Genomic DNA, 21,735 nt, shown 5'->3' with positions numbered 1-21,735 from the left:
AGAAAAGATGAACTGAGATGACCTATAAGGACAAGCAGCTCCTGCTCCTGTTCCACTAGTTGCACTATCCCATGTAAAATAATTAAATTGTTAACAGACGACGACTCAATTGACGTCAAGTGCCCGTCAGATATGAATTGAGGTGCCCTGGAAGGACTAGCAGCTCCTGTTTCAAAAGTTCCACTATCTTATCTAAAATAAGTAAACTTGTTAAAAGACGACGACACAATGGACGCCATATGAACATCATGCTTGTTGCTAAATTAAGGTGCAATACAAGGGCGAGCAGCTCTGGTTTCACTAGTGGCGCTAGCTTATGTAAAATGAGTAAAATGCTATTATACGACGACACAACAGACGCCTAGTGATGAGAACAACTAAACTGCATGAGCTGCCATAAAAGGAAGTGCATCTCGTCATCTCCTGCTCCACTAGTGGTACTAACTCACGTAAAATACGTAAATTGTTAACAGACGACAACTCAATGGACGCCATGTGTTCATCATAAATGAACTGAGGTGCACTTGGAAGGACGAGCAGATCCTTCTTTATTAGTGGCACTATCTTGTGTAAGATATGTAAATTGTTAACAGACGACGACTAAATGGACTAAAGTTATAATTATAGCTGTACTGTAAATCCCAGAATGACGAGCAACTCCTATTCAACAAGTTTCACTACATCAAAATCATAGTTATGTATACTTTATCCATGTGATTTGTACACGTTACTTTGCCCCTTTTGAATAAATCACTTCCCTTATGTGTATATAAGCAAGTTTAATTCTAAGGAAACATGTCTAAATTTGACTATTTACGAAACGGGATAGGTGAAAGCATCATGTTTTTAACATGATTTGGCCGAAAACTTAAGAAAGCAGGTAGGATACAAGTTGTTTAACCTGAAAATTCAACATACAAGATGTTTCCCTATATGCTGAACTAAGGTGCCCTCGAAAGAAAAGCAGTTCTTGCTACACTAGTGGATAATGTAAAATAAGTCTTTTTTTCAAAACAACACAACGGACGCTAATTGAGATCAAAGTTGAACTGAGGTGCCCTTGAAAGACGTGCAGGTCTGACTCCACTAGCTTATAGTGGTACTATCTCATGTAAAATAGGTAAAATTGTTAACATACGACGACACAACATATGTGATTATAGCGGAACTGAGGTGCCCTAAAAGAACAAACACATCCTGCTCAATAAGGGGTATAAAGGTTCATCATTTTATTAAAATTATTTATATATTTTTTTTACTATATTGTACTGTTTATTACATGTTAATAATGAATATTAATAGGATATCAGGAATCATTATATGTACATAGAAAGTAAGATGGTGAAAATCGTATATACACATAAATTATATTGTAACAATCATATATAAACATAAGTATGTGGTAACACTCATATATAAAAATAAGTATAGTGTTACACTCATATATAAACATAATTATATTGTTACCAACAAGACAACATGATATTAAAGCAAGTTCAAACAAATCCGTACCTACATCTTAATTTATCCGATGACCGAAAGTGGACCAGGCACATTGTGAAATTTATAAGCAGGACACGCTGTACACTTGGTTTCCTTCTAAGAAACTTACGCAAGTACCTTTGAGAGTGCAACAAACTATCCTACTTTAAAAGCCATGGTTAGATCGGTACTAAAATACCATCCTATCACTTGGAACCCATTCACCAATAGAAGATAGAAAGCATACAGAAAAGAAGTGCACGTTTCATCCTGCACGACTATAAATCCAGAGAAACAGGATGCGTTACAAATATGATTTTAAAACCACCTCTTAAAAGAACCAAGGAAACACCAGAGGCTGAATATGTTCTCTAAAGTTGCTCAGTTATTGATTTCGGTTAACGATTGAAATACATGTATCTACAAGAAAACAGAAACAAAAGCCAAGTCAAGACAAATAACATTATTGATTTTAAATACAAAAACATCACAAAAAGACAAGAAACCCATAATAGCATGAATAGCAGATCATTCCATTTGATGGACTGCAAAACAGACATCTGAAAGAACTCCTTTTTCCTAAAACGATAGTGAAGTAGAACCACCTAGAAAATAACATCACTGCCCTCCAATACTTATACTAACCAACCTCTTCCAATGCGCATATATCAGCAATTGGATCCTGCGATGTGTAACATACATTGATAGATACATAGTGGTGAGAAAAAAAATATGTAAAAATCATATATAAACATCAACATAATAATATGGTAAAATTATTTATAAAAATAATGATATGCTAACAATAATATAAAAAACATAATTATCATGATCTTATGCATGGAATTAATATTATCGATATAATTATATGTACATAGTAATTTGAAAAAATATATGGTAAAATTAACATAATAAAAAAAATATCCTAATATGCTAACATTTTTGCAAATAGAACTTTGTGTAAAAAAGGACACATCCACCACAAAGGAGTACAATACCTCAATTGAGCTGAGCACATACACAAAAAATGACCACAATTCACCTCAAAGGACCAGAATGCACTAACAGGGAGTACAATGCTCCACAAAGGGGTACTTACATAAATAGGAGTAAAATGCACAACAAATGAGTACATTGCGCAGCAAATGGGAACAATACACCGAAAGGAGTACAATGCAGCACAAAGGAGCACATACACAACAAAGGACCACAATTAACTACAAAAGAGTGTAAACACCTTAAAGGAGAACAATACACCACAAAGGAGCACATACACAACAAAGGACCACAATTAACTACAAAAGAGTTTAAACACCTTAAAGGAGAACAATACACCACAAAGGAGCACATACACAACAAAGGACCACAATTAACTACAAAAGAGTGTAAACACCTTAAAGGAGAACAATACACCACAAAAGAGCACATACACAACAAAGGACCACAATTAACTACAAAAGAGTGTAAACACCTTAAAGGAGAACAATACACCACAAAGGAGCACATACACAACAAAGGACCACAATTAACTACAAAAGTGTGTAAACACCTTAAAGGAGAACAATACACCACAAAGGAGCACAAAATAGCACATACACCAGAATTAGAGGTTATCAATAGCATGTGTCGCTCTCCTGCATTTAATAATGATTTGGAAATCATGTAAAATAAGATTAAATCATAATAATAGCATACGTTATCAGATATTATAATGATATTTAAGATAATAACAAAAAACTGCAAATTTCTGTAAAATTACTAACTCAGGGTCAGCAAGCCAACAATTACCTTGTCGGCCATTATGGTTGTAAGGCGGGGTCATCTGACACATTTTTGAAACTAGATTCCCTAATTATGATTATGGCCAAGTATGGTTAAATTTGTATCAGTAGATTCAGAGGAGAAAATTTTTGTAAAAGATTACAAAAATTTACGAAAAATTATTAAAAATTGACTATAAAGGGCAATAATTCCAAAGGTGGTCAACTAACAGTTTTGATCATGCCGACTTATTTGTAGAACTTACTTTGCCAAACATTATTACTGTTTACAGTTTATCTTTATTTATTATAATATTCAAGATAATAACCAATAACTGCAAAATGTCCCTAAAGTTACCAATTCAGGGGCAGCAACCCAAATATGTAAGGGTGGATAGTTCTTAACCTGATGTACATTTTATCTCATGTCAGATTTGCTCTAAATGCTTTAGTTTGAGAGATATAAGCCAAAAACTGCATTTTACCCCTTAGTTTTATTTTTATTCATGTCGGCCATGTTAGTTGGCAGGCGGGGTCATTGAAATCAATTGTAAAACTACTTACAATAGAGATGATTGTTGCAAAGTTAAATTAAGATAAATTTGGCCATTAGTTTCAGAGAAGAAGATTTTTATAAGAGTAAACATACGACGACCACAACGGACGACGGACGCCAAGTGATGAAAAAAGCTCACTTGACCTTTCAAGATTGTGCATGATTTGAGCGAGATGTTTACAGAATTCATACACGTGGATCTCATTGAACAAGAAATTACAGACTTAAATGAATATATATGTTTAATTTAGACAGTTAACTTAGACAATACGAAAACTTACGCAAGCAATCAAAACCAACATAATTTCTGATTGACCAGTACAGTCAACAATGAACGCTGATGCCTAATGCTATAAACCTAGATCAAACACTAGTAATTATACAAACAGCCGTTTACACGCTAACAACTACTGAAAGAAATCTGTTAGAGGCAAATAATACCAGAAATCAATCACGCAACTTTCTTAACCCGAATTTACAAACTTACAATAGTCACGAAAAATATTCCTACAAACAACCACCAAGTATATTTAGTAATAACCATAGATTACCTAAATTAAATTTGCCACATTTTGACAGGGATGTTTTATAGTGGAGCACATTTTGGGACTCATACGAATATACCTTACATTTTAATTGTAGCCTAACACCAATAAAGAAATTCAGTTATCTCACAGTCTAACTTTAAGGATCCGCAGCCAAAACCATAGCCGGATTTGCGCTTATATAGCTTTAAAATTCACTCTTGATAGGAGCTGACTATTATTAAGTTATAGTTCAAAATCACATGATCATTGGCAATAGACGTAAAGCCATCGTATCAAAGATTGGTTATACTAGCTATCTCGACCAACAACAAACTAGAGGGTAAAAAGAGTATGTCTCGCTCACCTTGGTCTATGCATATAAAACAAAGGACACACATTACAGACAAGAATAAAATTCATGACAAATTTGTGTTTTGGTGATGGCGACGTGTTTGTAAATCTTACTTTACTGAATATTCTGTTTGTTCACAATTATTTCTATCTATAATGGACTGAGCCAAGTAGTTTCAGAGGAACATATTTTGTGTGAAAATTACCAAATTTTACATGAATTTATAAAATAAAAAAAATCGTAAAAAATTTACTTTAAAGGGCAAAAACTCCTCCAGGGGTCATGTGGTAATTTGGTTCATGTTGACTTATTTATAGATCTTACTTTGCTGTATATCATTGCTGTTTAAAGTTTATGACTCTATCTATAATAATATCTAAGATAATAACCAAAAACTGCAAAATTTTCTTATAATTACCAATTCAGTTGGTTGACTGATCATTTCAGGTTCATAGATGTTGACATAATGATCAATATTACCCCATGCATGACTTGCTCTAAATGCTTTGGTTTCAGAGATACAAGCCAAAAACGATATTTTCCCCTATAATCTATTTTTAACCTTGGCAGCCATCTTACACATTTTTTTAAACTATATACCCCAATGATGATTGTGGCCAAATTTAGTTAATTTTGACTAAGTAGTTCCAACATGACCAAGTGAGAAGATTTTTGTAATAGATTAAAAAAAAATAACGCAAAATTGTTAAAATTTACTATAAAGGGCAACAACTGTTCAAAGGGTTACTTGACAATATTCATCGTGTTGACTTTTTGTAGATCATACTTTGCTGAACATTATTGCTGTTTACAGTTTAGCTCTATGTATAATTGTATTGAAGATAATCATGATAATAGCAAAAACTGCCAAATTTCCTTAAAAATACCAATCAGGAGCAGAAACACAACAACGGATTGTCTGATTCATCTTAAAATTTCAGAACGGAAAGATCTTGACCATCTTTACCTCATCAGATTTACTCTAAATGCTTAAGTTTCAGAGATATAACCTACAAACTTTATTTAAATCCCATGTTCTACTTTCAGCCATGGTGGCTATCTTGGTTGGTTGGCCGGGTCGTTGGACATATTTTTAAAACTAGATACCCTAATGAAGATTGTGGCTAAGCTTTGTTTAATTTGCCCCAGTAGTTTCAGAGGAGAAAACTTTTGTAAAAGTTAACGACGGACGCCAAATGATGAGAAAAGCTCACTTGACCATTTGGACCAGGTGAGCTAAAAAGTGAAATCACAAAAAAATGAACTCTGAAAAAAAATCAAATCAGAAAGTTCCTAATCAAATAGCAAAATCAAAAGCTCAAACACATCAAACGAATGTCATATTCCTGTCTGATGTAGAAAAAAGTGGATTAAACCTGGTTTTATACTTTTTGGAATTTTTGATCCTCAATGCTCTTCAACTTTGTACATGTTTGGCTTTATAATATTTTGATATGAGTGTCACTGATGAGTATTATGTAGACGAAATGTGCGTCTGGCGTACTAATATAATTATAATCCTTGTACCTTTGATAACTTTTTGAAGCTAGCTTTAGCTGCCACTTGTATGAGAGTTATATTAAATTCAATTATCTTGTCAACAATGTGTAAACAAAAACAAACATAATAGATAGAAATGTCACCAATAGGGGTACAACAGTCAACCGTGTGTTAAAAAGGAAAACAATTCACCAAAGAGGTTTACATACACTTATAATTATTTGTGTTAAACCTTACAATGAACAAGTGTAACTGCGACCTACTGCTCACTGATGATATTCATGAACGAATACTTTAAGGTTAACAGGAAGTTGTTTTATCTGAAAACACAGCACAAGGTAAAGTTGACTTATATAAACCCTAAAATCCTTGTAATGTAATTCCTGAGAAAAATGTGAAGAAAATGTTCAATTTTTATGTTATGTGTAAAATGATGATCAATGATGTAAGTGTTTGGCTAACGGGAAATTGTTCAATTATGAATCTGATAACGCAACACATGGTAACGCTGACTTTTATAAACCCTGCTACAAAATTTCAGAAATTGTTGTGTTAAATGTAGCTCCTGAGAAAGATGTGACAAAAAATATTCAGGGGACGATTGGACTGAGTGATGGACTGACAGATTGACTGTTGGGTGGACTGATTGATGGACAGACAGAGGTCAAACAATAAACACTCACTTTTTCAAAGCAGGGTATATTAACAGGGGATTGATCTGTTGAATGCTCATCGAAGAAATGAAATACAAAAGTAACGGTTAACAGCATAGCTTATCTTTCAAACAATGAGGCTAAATTATGCACAATATTTTTCACTTCTTTTGCCTATAGTATATTTTCCCTATTTAAATGCACATTTGTGTTTACCATTTTCTATTCAAGCTATTGAACATGTCTTTGACACCTTTCGCTGACTCTGTGATTCCTGTTCTGGTTTTATTTTTGGTTTCTTTGGAATTGCCCCTTTACCTCTCGATTGTTGTGAAACTATAAGGGTGTTCAGATCAATATTATTTAAAACTTCTTCTAAACAACGTGCACCTCTCCCAATGTTAACTAAAGCCTGAATAAGGACCCGTATTGTAGGTTTGATTAGTTGGTCTTCTCTCCACTTAAATAATACGACTCTATTCTGTTCTGCTAAGTCAGAAGGATTGTTGCTCTGTATATTTTCTAGGGCAGGAATTGATAGTCCAATTTCAGTGCCAAGTTGGAAAAACACTTGACCAATTAATGGAGCTAATTTATCTAGAATTTCATCCGTTGGAATGAAATCCAAGTAATCTGCTGGAATATCTGAAACATTATTTTATAATTATTTCTTTTTAGAATACTGCAAAGTTCATTGATCTGTGAAGATTTAATTGATATGAAATAAGCAGTACCTTGTTATTAATGTTTTCATTCTGATAATTAAACCTATAGCCCAGTAAATAGAAAGATACCATGTTTATTTTTTTAATCAGTTTAATTGAGGTCTGGAGCTGGGTTGTCAGAAAATGACAGAGAAGTCCTTTGTTAATCAATGTGTCATTGTCATTTTGATTAGTCTCTTTTGTTACCTTTTCTTAAATCGGACTCAGACTTTTTTAAACTGAGTTTACTGTGCGTAATGTGTTGTGTTTGGATTTTTTACTTCATGGTCTAGATGTATAGGGGTATGGTTGAGATCTCAAAAACATATTTGACCTCTTGTCCTTAGCCAGGACACTCTGGTATTTGTTAGTCATGTATGATTTTTAACTTTAGTTTCTTTTATATGTTTCCGAGTTTAGTATGACGTCCATTATTACTGAACTAGTATACATTGTTGTTAAAGGGCCAGCTGAAACCCATCGGTGACCTTCAGCGGTTTTCTGCTCTATGGTCGGGTTGTTGTCTCTTTGATACAATTCCCAATTTTCATTTTTAATTTTATTAAGTGACTGTATTTCTACTTACCTGTTTCTGCTTTGATGATTCTTCTTACCTGCAAACAAAAATTAAATATTTGCTTTTATGTATTTACAAAAAAAAAGATTAAAATCCTATTGACAACAATATTTGATGTTATATATTTACTGAAACAAACATAACAAGAGGATGTCACAACGACAGCAAACCGGATTTATTAACATTTATTTGTATCCTGCCAATATCACAAGAACTATAACTGATGAACAGTGAAAGTGAAAATCGTCAATTTCAAATTTAACCTCCATTTTGTCATCAGTATCAACATATTAAAATTTGAAAAGCTTAGGTTGAATGGTTCATGAGTAAATGCACGGACACGACTGGAAAAGCCATTTTTCAATCTTTCAAGAACCATAACTCCTGAAAGGTAAAAGTCAAAATCGTCATTATTGAACTTGACCTCCATTTGGTCATCAGTAACAACATATTAAAATTTGAAAAGCTTTCTTTGAACAGTTCATGTGTAAATGCACGGACACAACTGCAAAAGCCATTTTTCAATCTTTCAAGAACCATAACTCCTGAACGGTAAAAGTCAAAATGGTCATTATTGAACTTGACCTACATTTTGTCATCAGTAACAACATATTAAAATTTGGGAAGGTTTGGTTGAACAGTTCATGCGTAAATGCACGGACACGAATGGAAATGCCATTTTTCAATCTTTCAAGAACCATAACTCCTGAACGGTAAAAGTCAAAATCGTCATTATTGAACTTGACCTCCATTTTGTCATCAGTAACAACATATTAAAATTTGGGAAGCTTTGGTTGAACAGTTCATGCGTAAATGCAGGGACACAAATGGAAATGTATTTTGACATACGTCAGAGTTATTATGAAACGGACACTTTGTTAGCATGTTTGTAAGGCAAGTGCTGAAATCATAAATGCTAGAATACAACTTTCTCTATATTAGTCAGATTGGTTTTTAGCAGCAATTCCACCGTTGTCTTATTCCTATTCATCAATTTCAATATCATACTAGATTTCTAGGAATTCTATAACTCCCAAATTGTGCATTCAATGGCTGACATATTGTTACATACTTCAGGAGCAAGACGACAATTGTCAACAGAAAAGCAGGACTGTCTCACAGTTTCAGTGGACCTAAGTGTATTGATTGGTTCCTTTTGGTTGCTTGTACAATCTGTGATTATACTTGATACAGTTGTCAAGAATTGCTGTTTGACTTTACATTTTTTTTTCTTTTCCTTTTATTTACTTTGATTAAAACCTTGGTCATGTTGGTGTCTTATAAATTTATTGGAAAATTTCAATACATTTGTCTTCAAAGAATAATAAAACTAACAGTGTTTCATTCAAAGACAAAATGAAAGAGTATTTAAAAAACTATGTACATGTACAAACTTACTTGACACAAAACATGGGTCGATATACCCATGTTAATCAGAGCTTCTGACAAAGTTTTGAAATTGGATTTAGCTTTTATCTCTTTCCACTTTGATAACAGCAAAAATTTGGCAACCTGTATATCTCTAGGATGATTGTATTCGACATCTTTCCATATCCCAAGCATTCCAAGATGTGTAACTAATTCATGCATTTTATTTGATTCGCAGTGGTTTGAAAAACGCAACAGTTCAATATCACTTGGTGTCTTGCTTAAAGCGTCATCACTTAACCCTGAAATACACAATGCAATCATGATTTTTACCTTCAAAAACATCATTAAAACATAAATTCAGATTATTATATGATGTGCATTACTCAAACATCTAAACATGAGGAAAAGTGCTTGAAAAAATATGTAAGGGTTCCGTGGAACCCAGTTTCTCAGCTACTTTTGCTGTTAATCGCAAACTCAACAAAAATGTGGAAAAACATTAATAAAAATATTCCTCTCAATACTATAGTTTGATTGTAAGAAGCTTCTGTCCAAGTTTGGTAAAAATCTAAGATAGTTTATGAATCTAAAAATTGTTTTAAAAACTTTAACTGCAGACAATGTAATGTCAACCGGAAGGCAAACTAAGTCCCTTATAAGTAAAATAAGAATAAACAAGTACAAAAATGTAAACAAAATTTCCTACTAGATACTAGCTTTCGAAAATCAACATATTTTACAACACAAGTCACCATTTGAAGTACATATAGGGAAACATTTACAAACAGATGAACAGGTTTCACAACACATTTCACCATTTAAAGTACAGAGGGACACAAAAACAAACAGATGAACAGGTTTCACAGCACAAGTCACCATTTAAAGTCAATAGAGGGACACGTAAACAAACAGATCAACAGGTTTCACGACACAAGTCACAATTTAAAGTACACAGAGGGACACTGAAACAAACAGATGAACAGGTTTCACAACACATGTCACCATTTAAAGTCAATAGAGGGACATGTAAACATACAGATCAACAGGTTTCACAACACAAGTCACAATTTAAAGTACACAGAGGAGCACTTAAACAAACAGATGAACAGGTTTCACAACACAAGTCACAATTTAAAGTACATAGAGGGACATTTATACAAACAGATCAACAGGTTTCACGACACAATTCACCATTTAAAGTACATAGAGGGACACTTATACAAACAGATGAACAGGTTTCACAACACAAGTCACCATTTAAATTACATAGAGGAACACTTATACAAACAGATGAACAGGTTTCACAACACATGGCACCATCTAAGTACATAGATGGACACATATACGAACAGATGAACAGGTTTCACATCACAAGTCAATAATTAAAGTACATTGAGGAACAACTAAATATACAGATCAACAGGTTTCACAACACAAGTCACAAATTAAAGTACATAGAGGGACATTTATACAAACAGATCAACAGGTTTCACAAAACAAGTCACCATCTAAAGTACATAGAGGGACATTTATACAAACAGATGAACAGGTTTCACAGCACAAGTCACCATTTAAAGTACACAGAGGGACACTTGAACAAACAGATGAACAGGTTTCACAGCACAAGTCACCATTTAAAGTACATAGAGGGACACTTAAACAAGCAGATGAACAGGTTTCACAACACAAGTCACAATGTAAAGTACACAGAGGGACACTTAAACAAACAGATCAACAGGTTTCACAACACAAGTCACCATTTAAAGTACATAGAGGGGCACTTATACAAACAGCTCAATAGGTTTCACAACACATGTCACCATCTAAAGTACATAGAGGGACATTTATACAAACAGATGAACAGGTTTCACAACACATGTCACCATTTAAAGTACAGAGGGACACAAAAACAAACAGATGAACAGGTTTCACAGCACAAGTCACCATTTAAAGTCAATAGAGGGACACGTAAACAAACAGATCAACAGGTTTCACGACACAAGTCACAATTTAAAGTACATAGAGGGACACTTAAACAAACAGATGAACAGGTTTCACAACACAAGTCACAATGTAAAGTACATAGAGGGACACTTAAACAAACAGATCAACAGGTTTCACAACACAAGTCACCATTTAAAGTACATAGTCGGACAATTATACAAACAGATGAACAGGTTTCACAACACATGTCACCATTTAAAGTACATAGAGGGACACTTAAACAAACAGATCAACAGGTTTCACATCACATGTCACCATTTAAAGTACACAGAGGGACATTTAAACAAACAGATGAACAGGTTTCACAACACAAGTCAATATTTAAAGTACATTGAGGAACAATTAAATATACAGATCAACAGGTTTCACAACACAAGTCACAAATTAAAGTACAAAGAGGGAAATTTATACAAACAGATCAACAGGTTTCACAACACATGTCACCATCTAAAGTTCATAGAGGGACACTTAAACAAACAGATGAACAGGTTTCAAAACACAAGTCACAATGTAAAGTACACAGAGGGACACTTAAACAAACAGATCAACAGGTTTCACAACACAAGTCACAATGTAAATTACACAGAGGGACACTTATACAAACAGATCACAGGTTTCACAACACAAGTCACCATTTAAAGTACATAGAAGGACACTTATACAAACAGATGAACAGGTTTCACAACACATGTCACCATTTAAAGTACATAGAGGGACACTTATACAAACAGATGAACAGGTTTCACAACACATGTCACCATTTAAAGTACACAGAGGGACACTTATACAAACAGATCACAGGTTTCACAACACAAGTCACCATTTAAAGTACATAGAGGGACACTTATACAAACAGATGAACAGGTTTCACAAAACAAGTCACAATTTAAAGTACACAGAGGAACACTTAAACAAACAGATGAACAGGTTTTACAAAATAAGTCACAATTTAAAGTACATAGAGGGACACTTATACAAACAGATGAACAGGTTTCACAACACAAGTCACAATTTAAAGTACACAGAGGGACATTTATACAAACAGATCAACAGGTTTCACAACACATGTCACCATCTAAAGTACATAGAGGGACACTTAAACAAACAGATGAACAGGTTTCAAAACACAAGTCACAATGTAAAGTACACAGAGGGACACTTAAACAAACAGATCAACAGGTTTCACAACACAAGTCACAATGTAAAGTACACAGAGGGACACTTATACAAACAGATCACAGGTTTCACAACACAAGTCACCATTTAAAGTACATAGAAGGACACTTATACAAACAGATGAACAGGTTTCACAACACAAGTCACCATTTAAAGTACATAGAGGGACACTTATACAAACAGATGAACAGGTTTCACAACACATGTCACCATTTAAAGTACATAGAGGGACACTTATACAAACAGATGAACAGGTTTCACAACACATGTCACCATTTAAAGTACATAGAGGGACACTTATACAAACAGATCACAGGTTTCACAACACAAGTCACCATTTAAAGTACACAGAAGGACACTTATATAAACAGATCAACAGGTTTCACAACACAAGTCACCATTTAAAGTTCATAGAGGGACACTTATACAAACAGATGAACAGGTTTCACAACACATGTCACCATTTAAAGTACATAGAGGGACACTTATACAAACAGGTGAACAGGTTTCACAACACATGTCACCATTTAAAGTACACAGAGGGACACTTATACAAACAGATCACAGGTTTCACAACACAAGTCACCATTTAAAGTACATAGAAGGACACTTATACAAACAGATCAACAGGTTTCACAACACAAGTCACCATTTAAAGTACATAGAGGGACACTTATACAAACAGATGAACAGGTTTCACAACACATGTCACCATTTAAAGTACATAGAGGGACACTTATACAAACAGATGAACAGGTTTCACAAAATAAGTCACAATTTAAAGTACACAGAGGAACACTTAAACAAACAGATGAACAGGTTTTACAAAATAAGTCACAATTTAAAGTACATAGAGGGACACTTATACAAACAGATGAACAGGTTTCACAACACAAGTCACAATTTAAAGTACACAGAGGGACATTTATACAAACAGATGAACAGGTTTCACAACACATGTCAACAATTAAAGTCAATAGAGGGACACGTAAACATACAGATCAACAGGTTTCACAAATCAAGTCACAATTTAAAGTACACAGAGGGACATTTATACAAACAGATCAACAGGTTTCACAGCACAAGTCACCATTTAAAGTCAATAGAGGGACACGTAAACAAACAGATCAACAGGTTTCACGACACAAGTCACAATTTAAAGTACATAGAGGGACACTTAAACAAACAGATAAAGAGGTTTCACAACACAAGTCACAATGTAAAGTACAAAGAGGGACACTTAAACAAACAGATCAACAGGTTTCACAACACAAGTCACCATTTAAAGTACATAGAGGGACACTTATACAAACAGATGAACGGGTTTCACAAAACATGTCACCATTTAAAGTATATAAAGGGACACTTATACAAATAGATCAACAGGTTTCACAACACATGTCACCATCTAAAGTACATAGAGGGACATTTATACAAACAGATGAACAGGTTTCACAGCACAAGTCACCATTTAAAGTACACAGAGGGACACTGAAACAAACAGATGAACAGGTTTCACAACACATGTCACCATTTAAAGTCAATAGAGGGACATGTAAACATACAGATCAACAGGTTTCACAACACAAGTCACAATTTAAAGTACACAGAGGAACACTTAAACAAACAGATGAACAGGTTTCACAACACAAGTCACAATTTAAAGTACATAGAGGGACATTTATACAAACAGATCAACAGGTTTCACGACACAAGTCACCATTCAAAGTACATAGAGGGACACTTAAACAAACAGATGAACAGGTTTCACAAAATAAGTCACAATTTAAAGTGCATAGAGGGACATTTATACAAACAGATGAACAGGTTTCACAACACATGTCACCATCTTAAATACATAGAGGGACACGTATACAAACAGATGTCACCATTTAAAGTACACATATGGACACATAAACAAGCAGATCAACAGGTTTCACAACACAAGTCACCATTTAAATTACATAGAGGAACACTTATACAAACAGATGAACAGGTTCACAACACATGTCACCATCTTAAATACATAGAGGGACACGTATTCAAACAGATGAACAGGTTTCACACCACAAGTCAATAATTAAAGTACATAGAAGGACATTTAAACAAACAGATGAACATGTTTCACAACACAAGTCACAATGTAAAGTACACAGAGGGACACTTAATCAAACAGATCAACATTGAGGGACACTTAAATTTACAGATCAACAGGTTTCCCAACACAAGTCACAAATTAAAGTACATAGAGGGACACTTAAACAAACAGATCAACAGGTTTCACAACACAAGTCACAATGTAAAGTACACAGAGGGACACTTAAACAAACAGATCAACATTGAGGGACACTTAAATTTACAGATCAACAGGTTTCACAACACAATTCATAATTTAAAGTCAATAGAGGGACACGTATACACAAACACACGTTTCTACAGATTGGAATCATTATGAACACGTTTCTACAGATTGGAATTATTTTGAAGTGTTACAATATTTACCTTGACATTCCTCTTCACACTGTTCTTTTGTCTGCAGAAAAATCAATATAAAAATTATTATTTCGAATGGAATATTATAAATATGTTTTAAATGCGCATTATATTTAATTTAATTCAACTGGTATTAAACAGCCGTCATTTTGAGACAAAAATATATAATCTTTTGTTCTTCCTTTGATGTTTATCCTTCATCTGTGTTTCGATCAAGCAAGGTTATACTTACTTTTTATGTGAAAAACGTTTGATACACGAAGGAATGGAAGAACAGACACACAGATAGATTAATGAACAGAGAAAACGATTATAAATTAATTCTAAAGAATATTTTTAGGCAGCATAATTTGAACATCATGATTATAAATTGATACAAAGTCTGCAAGATAATGCTCAAGACTATAAAATAATTATATATTAACTATAATACAATTACTTGTTTGACTCTTGGATTCTTATTATATTCTATGATTAATGTGTGTATAATTTGATTATGTTACTCATTTGATTGTTTCCCTGATATGTAAAACACACCTGATCTTGATTCCAAATGCGCCAGTGTCTTCTTTTGTGTGTTTGGTTATGTTTGTCACAAATCCATCCATTGGTCTGCTTGGCTTCTTCTGCACTGATGAAGCATTTTAAATTTGAACATGAATATTCAATGTGAAATGGCGATTGTTGGCTGCGTTTTGCATGGACTGTGGAGTGGTAGAAATCTGAGATTCTTTCCATTGTTACAACCAGGCATTCTTTAACACCTGTAGCTATATCAGGTACGATTAACCCGGAGGAGGTTCTGTGAACGATGTAAAGGAGAATCTTGTTGCCCTCAACGCATACAACGATATCATGTGATTTGTCAAATGATAAACCAATAAATCCTGAGAACAGGAGTTGTCTCCCTTCATACTGCTTCACGGTCCACATGCTAAGACATGCACTGATCAGACGATTTGGTAGGGCTGGTGGTATAATAGTGCCTTTAAATAAAAACGCTAAGCATATAGCTCTCTCTGGTGTACATTCTTTGTCCATGAAGTTGGTGGTATTTCTCTCTGTAACCATACAGGGAACAAAGAAGTTTTCCACTGGTAACCGACTTCCTGTAGATGTATCATATCTACGTTGCTCTGCTAGGATATCTAAATAAATCAAGCTGTTAAATATGAACTCTTTGTATGGCAATATTGCACTGAAATCTTTTTGCTCCCAGATTAGAAAGAGATCTTCCCGTCTTATGGTCCCATATTTTGACATTCTTTTAAAAGTTTCATGAATTTTCTTTTCCTCTGGCCAAAATACTTTATCTGCAAAATATAAAAAACATAAAAAAACGCTTTAAAAAGAGGATGATGTGGTTTGATTGCCAATGTAACAACTATCCACCAGAGACCAACCAACTTGAATGCAACTAAGGATAAATATGTAATTAATCAATGTTCACTTGAAAGCAAATTTAATCTTGTTTTAAGCAAAATATGAAGGATCTCATAACCTTCATAATTTAGAATGACATAAATACCTGTCACAAAGGCTCTTATAACCTTCATAATTTGGAATGACATAAATACCTGTCACAAAAGATCTCATAACCTTCATAATTTGGAATGACATAAATACCTGTCACAAAGGACCTCATAACCTTCATAATTTAGAATGACATAAATACCTGTCATAAAGGATCTCATAACCTTCATAATTTGGAATGACATAAATACCTGTCACAAAGGATCTTATAACCTTCATAATTTGGAATGACATAAATACCTGTCACAAAGGATCTCATAACCTTCATAATTTGGAATGACATAAATACCTGTCACAAAGGATCTCATAACCTTCATAATTTGGAATGACATAAATACCTGTCACAAAGGATCTCATAACCTTCATAATTTGAAATGACATAAATACCTGTCACAAAGGACCTCATAACCTTCATAATTTGGAATGACATAAATACCTGTCACAAAGGATCTCATAACCTTCATAATTTAGAATGACATAAATACCTGTCACAAAGGATCTCATAACCTTCATAATTTGGAATGACATAAATACCTGTCACAAAGGACCTCATAACCTTCATAATTTGGAATGACACAAATTCCTGTCACAAAGGACCTCATAACTTTCATAATTTAGAATGACATAAATACCTGTCACAAAGGATCTCATAACCTTCATAATTTGGAATGACATAAATACCTGTCACAAAGGATCTTATAACCTTCATAATTTGGAATGACATAAATACCTGTCACAAAGGACCTCATAACCTTCATAATTTGCAATGACATGAATACCTGTCACAAATCAAAACCTCCGCGATAAGTATTCACATAAAGGAACTCATAACCTCTTTAATAAGTATGGAGATAAATAAGTGTCATAAAGGCCCCTAACCTTCATAATAAGTATTGACATAAATACCTATCACAAAGGACTTCATAACCTTCATACTAAGTAGTGATATTAATACCTATCACAAAGGACTTCATAACCTTCATACTAAGTAGTGATATTAATACCTATCACAAAGGACTTCATAACCTTCATACTAAGTAGTGATATTAATACCTATCACAAAGGACTTCATAACCTTCATACTAAGTATTGACATAAATACCTATCACAAAGGACTTCATAACCTTCATACTAAGTAGTGATATTAATACCTATCACAGAGGACTTCATAACCTTCATACTAAGTAGTGATATTAATACCTATCACAAAGGACTTCATAACCTTCATACTAAGTAGTGATATTAATACCTATCACAAAGGACTTCATAACCTTCATACTAAGTAGTAATATTAATACCTGTCACAAAAGACCTCATAACCTCCACCATTAGTAAGGGGTTGATGATTACGAAATCTTGAAGTTGTGGAGTATCAAAGTACACAATCTTCCCCAAGGAGTGGTGGAAATTTAGGAAATCTTTGAGTTGGTCAGGGGACAGTACAGACACCTTGCTTATAACATTCAATTCTTCTACATCCTTCAATGACAAGATTTGTTTTCCTTCTGCCACTAGCTCTGCTATCTCGAGTTCAAGGGGAACACAAGCGTTGGGCATCTTCTCCCCCCAACAAGGATGTTCAAACGTAAGTTCTGTGATGGCTTTCTTCAGGACTTCAATTTCTGTATCTGTGTTATCCCTTGCATTGACAAATATCCGTTGTGTTAGGACAAGATGGTTTCGTCCCTCGTGGTCCTTAAACAATTCCTCTACTCCATTGTACAACTCCTCACGCCTGGACTCCACATCCTCCTTCAAAGTGAGAATTTACGATATGACATTATCAATTTTTAAAATTACATTTTTTTTTAAAAAGTCGATGATAGTAAAGTAAAAAGAGTAAAAAATAGTAAAAGAATTTTACAAACAATGCATGCTTTTAAATATTTTTATAGAATATAGTGTTTTACAAGATAAAAGACAAAACTTGCATCTTACTCCTATATTCTATTTTAAGCCATGTCGGCAATCTTTTAAAACTAATTGCCGTAATGATGATTGCGGCCAAGTTTGATAAATGTGGACCAGAAGTATTTTCTGTTTTGTATATCTGGCCATATTGATCAGTTTTGCTCATTAAAGTTTCTCTTGATCTGTTACTGTTAATTGATAATAGGCAAAAATGAGAGAAATGTGAAAAAAACTCATCATTAAGGGGGATTTTTCCAATAAGGAGTCCACTGTCGTTTCTGGCCATAGTACCTTATTTGTAGATATAAAAGAAGATGTGGTATGATTGCCAATAAGACAACTCTCCACTAGAGACCAAATGAGACAGAAATTAACAACTATAGGTCACCGATGAGCAAAGCCCATACCACATAGTCAGCTATAAAAGGCCCCGAAATGGCAACGTAACACAATTCAAACGAGAAAACTAGCGGCCTTATTTATGTAAAAAATGAACGAAAAACAAATATGTAACACATAAACAAACGACAACCACTGAATAGCAGGCACCTGACTTGGGATAGGCACATATATACAGAATGTGGCGGGGTTAAACATGATAGTGGGATCCCAACCCTCCCCTAACATGGGACAGGGGTGTAACAGTACAACATAGAGATGAACTATTAAAGTCAGTTGAAAAAGGCTTAACCCATCAGATAGATACAAATACTACAAATACAAGTGGACGTGGCCAGATACTTGTACATCCCAACAACAAAGAGACACCAAGTACGGATCTGAGAGTACTCAAAGCCACTAACAACTAATAAACCAGATGCTCCGCAGGGCGTAGCTTTATACGACCGCAGAGGTTGAACCCTGAACAGTTGGGGCAAGTATGGACACAACATTCAAGCTGGAGTCCGCTCTAAATTTGGATTGTGATTAAATAGTTGACACAGCATAGGTTTCTGACACAGAATGAATGTATTCAAATGAACTTAAAATTTTTGTTTTCTCTTAGAGCAATTCACTATGCTGTTGAATATTAATCCTCTCAAAAAAATGTTTGAAGAAATTTTCTTTTTATTTATGAAATTTCAAATGAGAAAAATTGAACCCAATTTTTTAATCACATCCCCCTTTCCCTTATTCCAAAACTAATTTCAATTAAGATATTCTAATGGAGTTTGCAACAATTACTACTCATTTAAATACATCATAAAATATTAAGATGTAAAAAAACTGCTTGTTATCACTGAATGGTAAAGATTATTTAAATTTATCAGTTGGTAGTAAAAAGTGAATATACATTGTATATTGTATATAACGAAGATTTAAGTTGATTCTGGACAAAGAAAGATAACTCCAATTAAAAAAAATTCTTGCAGATATTTCTTGCTTACTTTACTGGACAAAGAAAGATAACTCTTAATTAAAAAAAAATTTGCTATTTCACAATATTGTGAAATAAGATATTTCTTGCCATTGCACAATACTGTGCAATTGAAAAGACTTGCTATTGCACAATACTTAATATAATAATTTTAATTCCTGATTTGGACCAACTTGAAAACTGGGCCCATAATCAAAAATCTAAGTACATGTTTAGATTCAGCATATCAAAGAGGCCCAAGAATTTGATTTTTGTTAAAATCAAACTTAGTTTAATTTTGGACCCTTTGCACTTTAATTTAGACCAATTTTAAAACTGGACCAAAAATTAAGAATCTACATACACAGTTAGATTTGGCATATCAAAGAACCCCAATTATTCAATTTTTGATGAAATCAAACAATGTTTAATTTTGGACCTCGATTTGGGCCAACTTGAAAACTGGGCCAATAATCAAAAATCTAAGTACATTTTTAGATTCAGCATATCAAAGAACCCCAAGGTTTCAATTTTTGTTAAAATCAAACTAAGTTTAATTTTGGACCCTTTGGATCTTAATGTAGACCAATTTGAAAACAGGACCAAAAATTAAGAATCTACATACACAGTTAGATTCGGCATATTAAAGAACCCCAATTATTCAATTTTGATGAAATCAAACAAAGTTTAATTTTGGGACCCTTTGGGCCCCTTTTTCCTTAACTGTTGGGACCAAAACTCCCAAAATCAATACCAACCTTCCTTTTATAGTCATAAACCTTGTGTTTAAATTTCATAGATTTCTATATACTTATACTAACGCTATGGTGCGAAAACCAAGAAAAATGCTTATTTGGGTCCCTTTTTGGCCCCTAATTCCTAAACTGTTGGGACCGAAACTCCCAAAATCAATACCAACCTTCCTTTTGTGGTCATAAACATTGTGTTTAAATTTCATTGATTTCTATTTACTTTAACTAAAGTTATTGTGCGAAAACCAAGAATAATGCTTATTTGGGCCCTTTTTTGGCCCCTAATTCCTAAACGCTCCCAAAATCAATCCCATCCTTTCTTTTGTGGTCATAAACCTTGTGTCAAAATTTCATAGATTTCTATTAACTTAAACTAAAGTTATAGTGCGAAAACCAAGAAAATGCTTATTTGGGCCCTTTTTGGCCCCTAATTCCTAAAATATTGGGACCAAAACTCCCAAAATCAATACCAGCCTTCCTTTTATGGTCATAAACCTTGTGTTAAAATTTCATAGATTTCTATTCACTTTTACTAAAGTTAGAGTGCGAAAACTAAAAGTATTCGGACGACGACGACGACGACGCCAACGTGATAGCAATATACGACGAAAATTTTTTCAAAATTTGCGGTCGTATAAAAATCATGCATCTAAGACTAAATTATCAATCAATACACATCCAACATCCAATGGATTTAGTTTGAAGACGTCATAAACAGTCAGAGAAAAACAGGACCTTGTACAATGCCAAGATACAGGCATGGACAGACTGTAGATCCATGAATGTGTATATGTATATGAAATAATATTTAGTTTGCTTTTAATTTACTGATAAACAAGAATGTGTCCAAAGTACACGGATGCCCCACTCGCATTTTCATTTTCCATGTTCAATGGACCGTGAAATTGGGTAAAAAATCTAATTTGGCCTTAAAAGTAAATTGATATACCAAAAGGGAACATGTGTACTAAGTTTCCAGTTGATTGGACTTTAACTTCATTGAAAACTACCTTGACCAAAAACTTTT

The 21,735-nt window shown here is 33.8% G+C and overlaps 1 protein-coding gene across 1 annotated transcript in view; it reads right to left on the bottom strand.

Annotated features, from left to right (window-relative positions):
• Positions 1-1,276: 1,276 nt before the first annotated feature.
• The window catches only part of LOC134690274 (uncharacterized), a 69,622-nt gene continuing 49,163 nt past the window's right edge, over positions 1,277-21,735 (bottom strand). The window contains exons 10-15 of the mRNA XM_063550250.1: positions 17,987-18,440; positions 15,693-16,468; positions 15,165-15,195; positions 9,510-9,781; positions 8,121-8,148; positions 1,277-7,475 (exon numbers count right to left, since the gene is read on the bottom strand). Of these exons, the coding sequence (XP_063406320.1) occupies positions 7,057-7,475; positions 8,121-8,148; positions 9,510-9,781; positions 15,165-15,195; positions 15,693-16,468; positions 17,987-18,440 (1,980 nt within the window). The 3' untranslated portion in view covers positions 1,277-7,056. The remainder of the gene's footprint in view (positions 7,476-8,120; positions 8,149-9,509; positions 9,782-15,164; positions 15,196-15,692; positions 16,469-17,986; positions 18,441-21,735) is intronic.

The sequence above is a fragment of the Mytilus trossulus genome, chromosome 11, assembly GCF_036588685.1.
Source record: "Mytilus trossulus isolate FHL-02 chromosome 11, PNRI_Mtr1.1.1.hap1, whole genome shotgun sequence".
Lineage (NCBI taxonomy): Eukaryota > Metazoa > Mollusca > Bivalvia > Mytilida > Mytilidae > Mytilus > Mytilus trossulus.
Note: the sequence above shows the minus strand (reverse complement) of the source record. Positions and strands in the feature narration are given on the sequence as shown.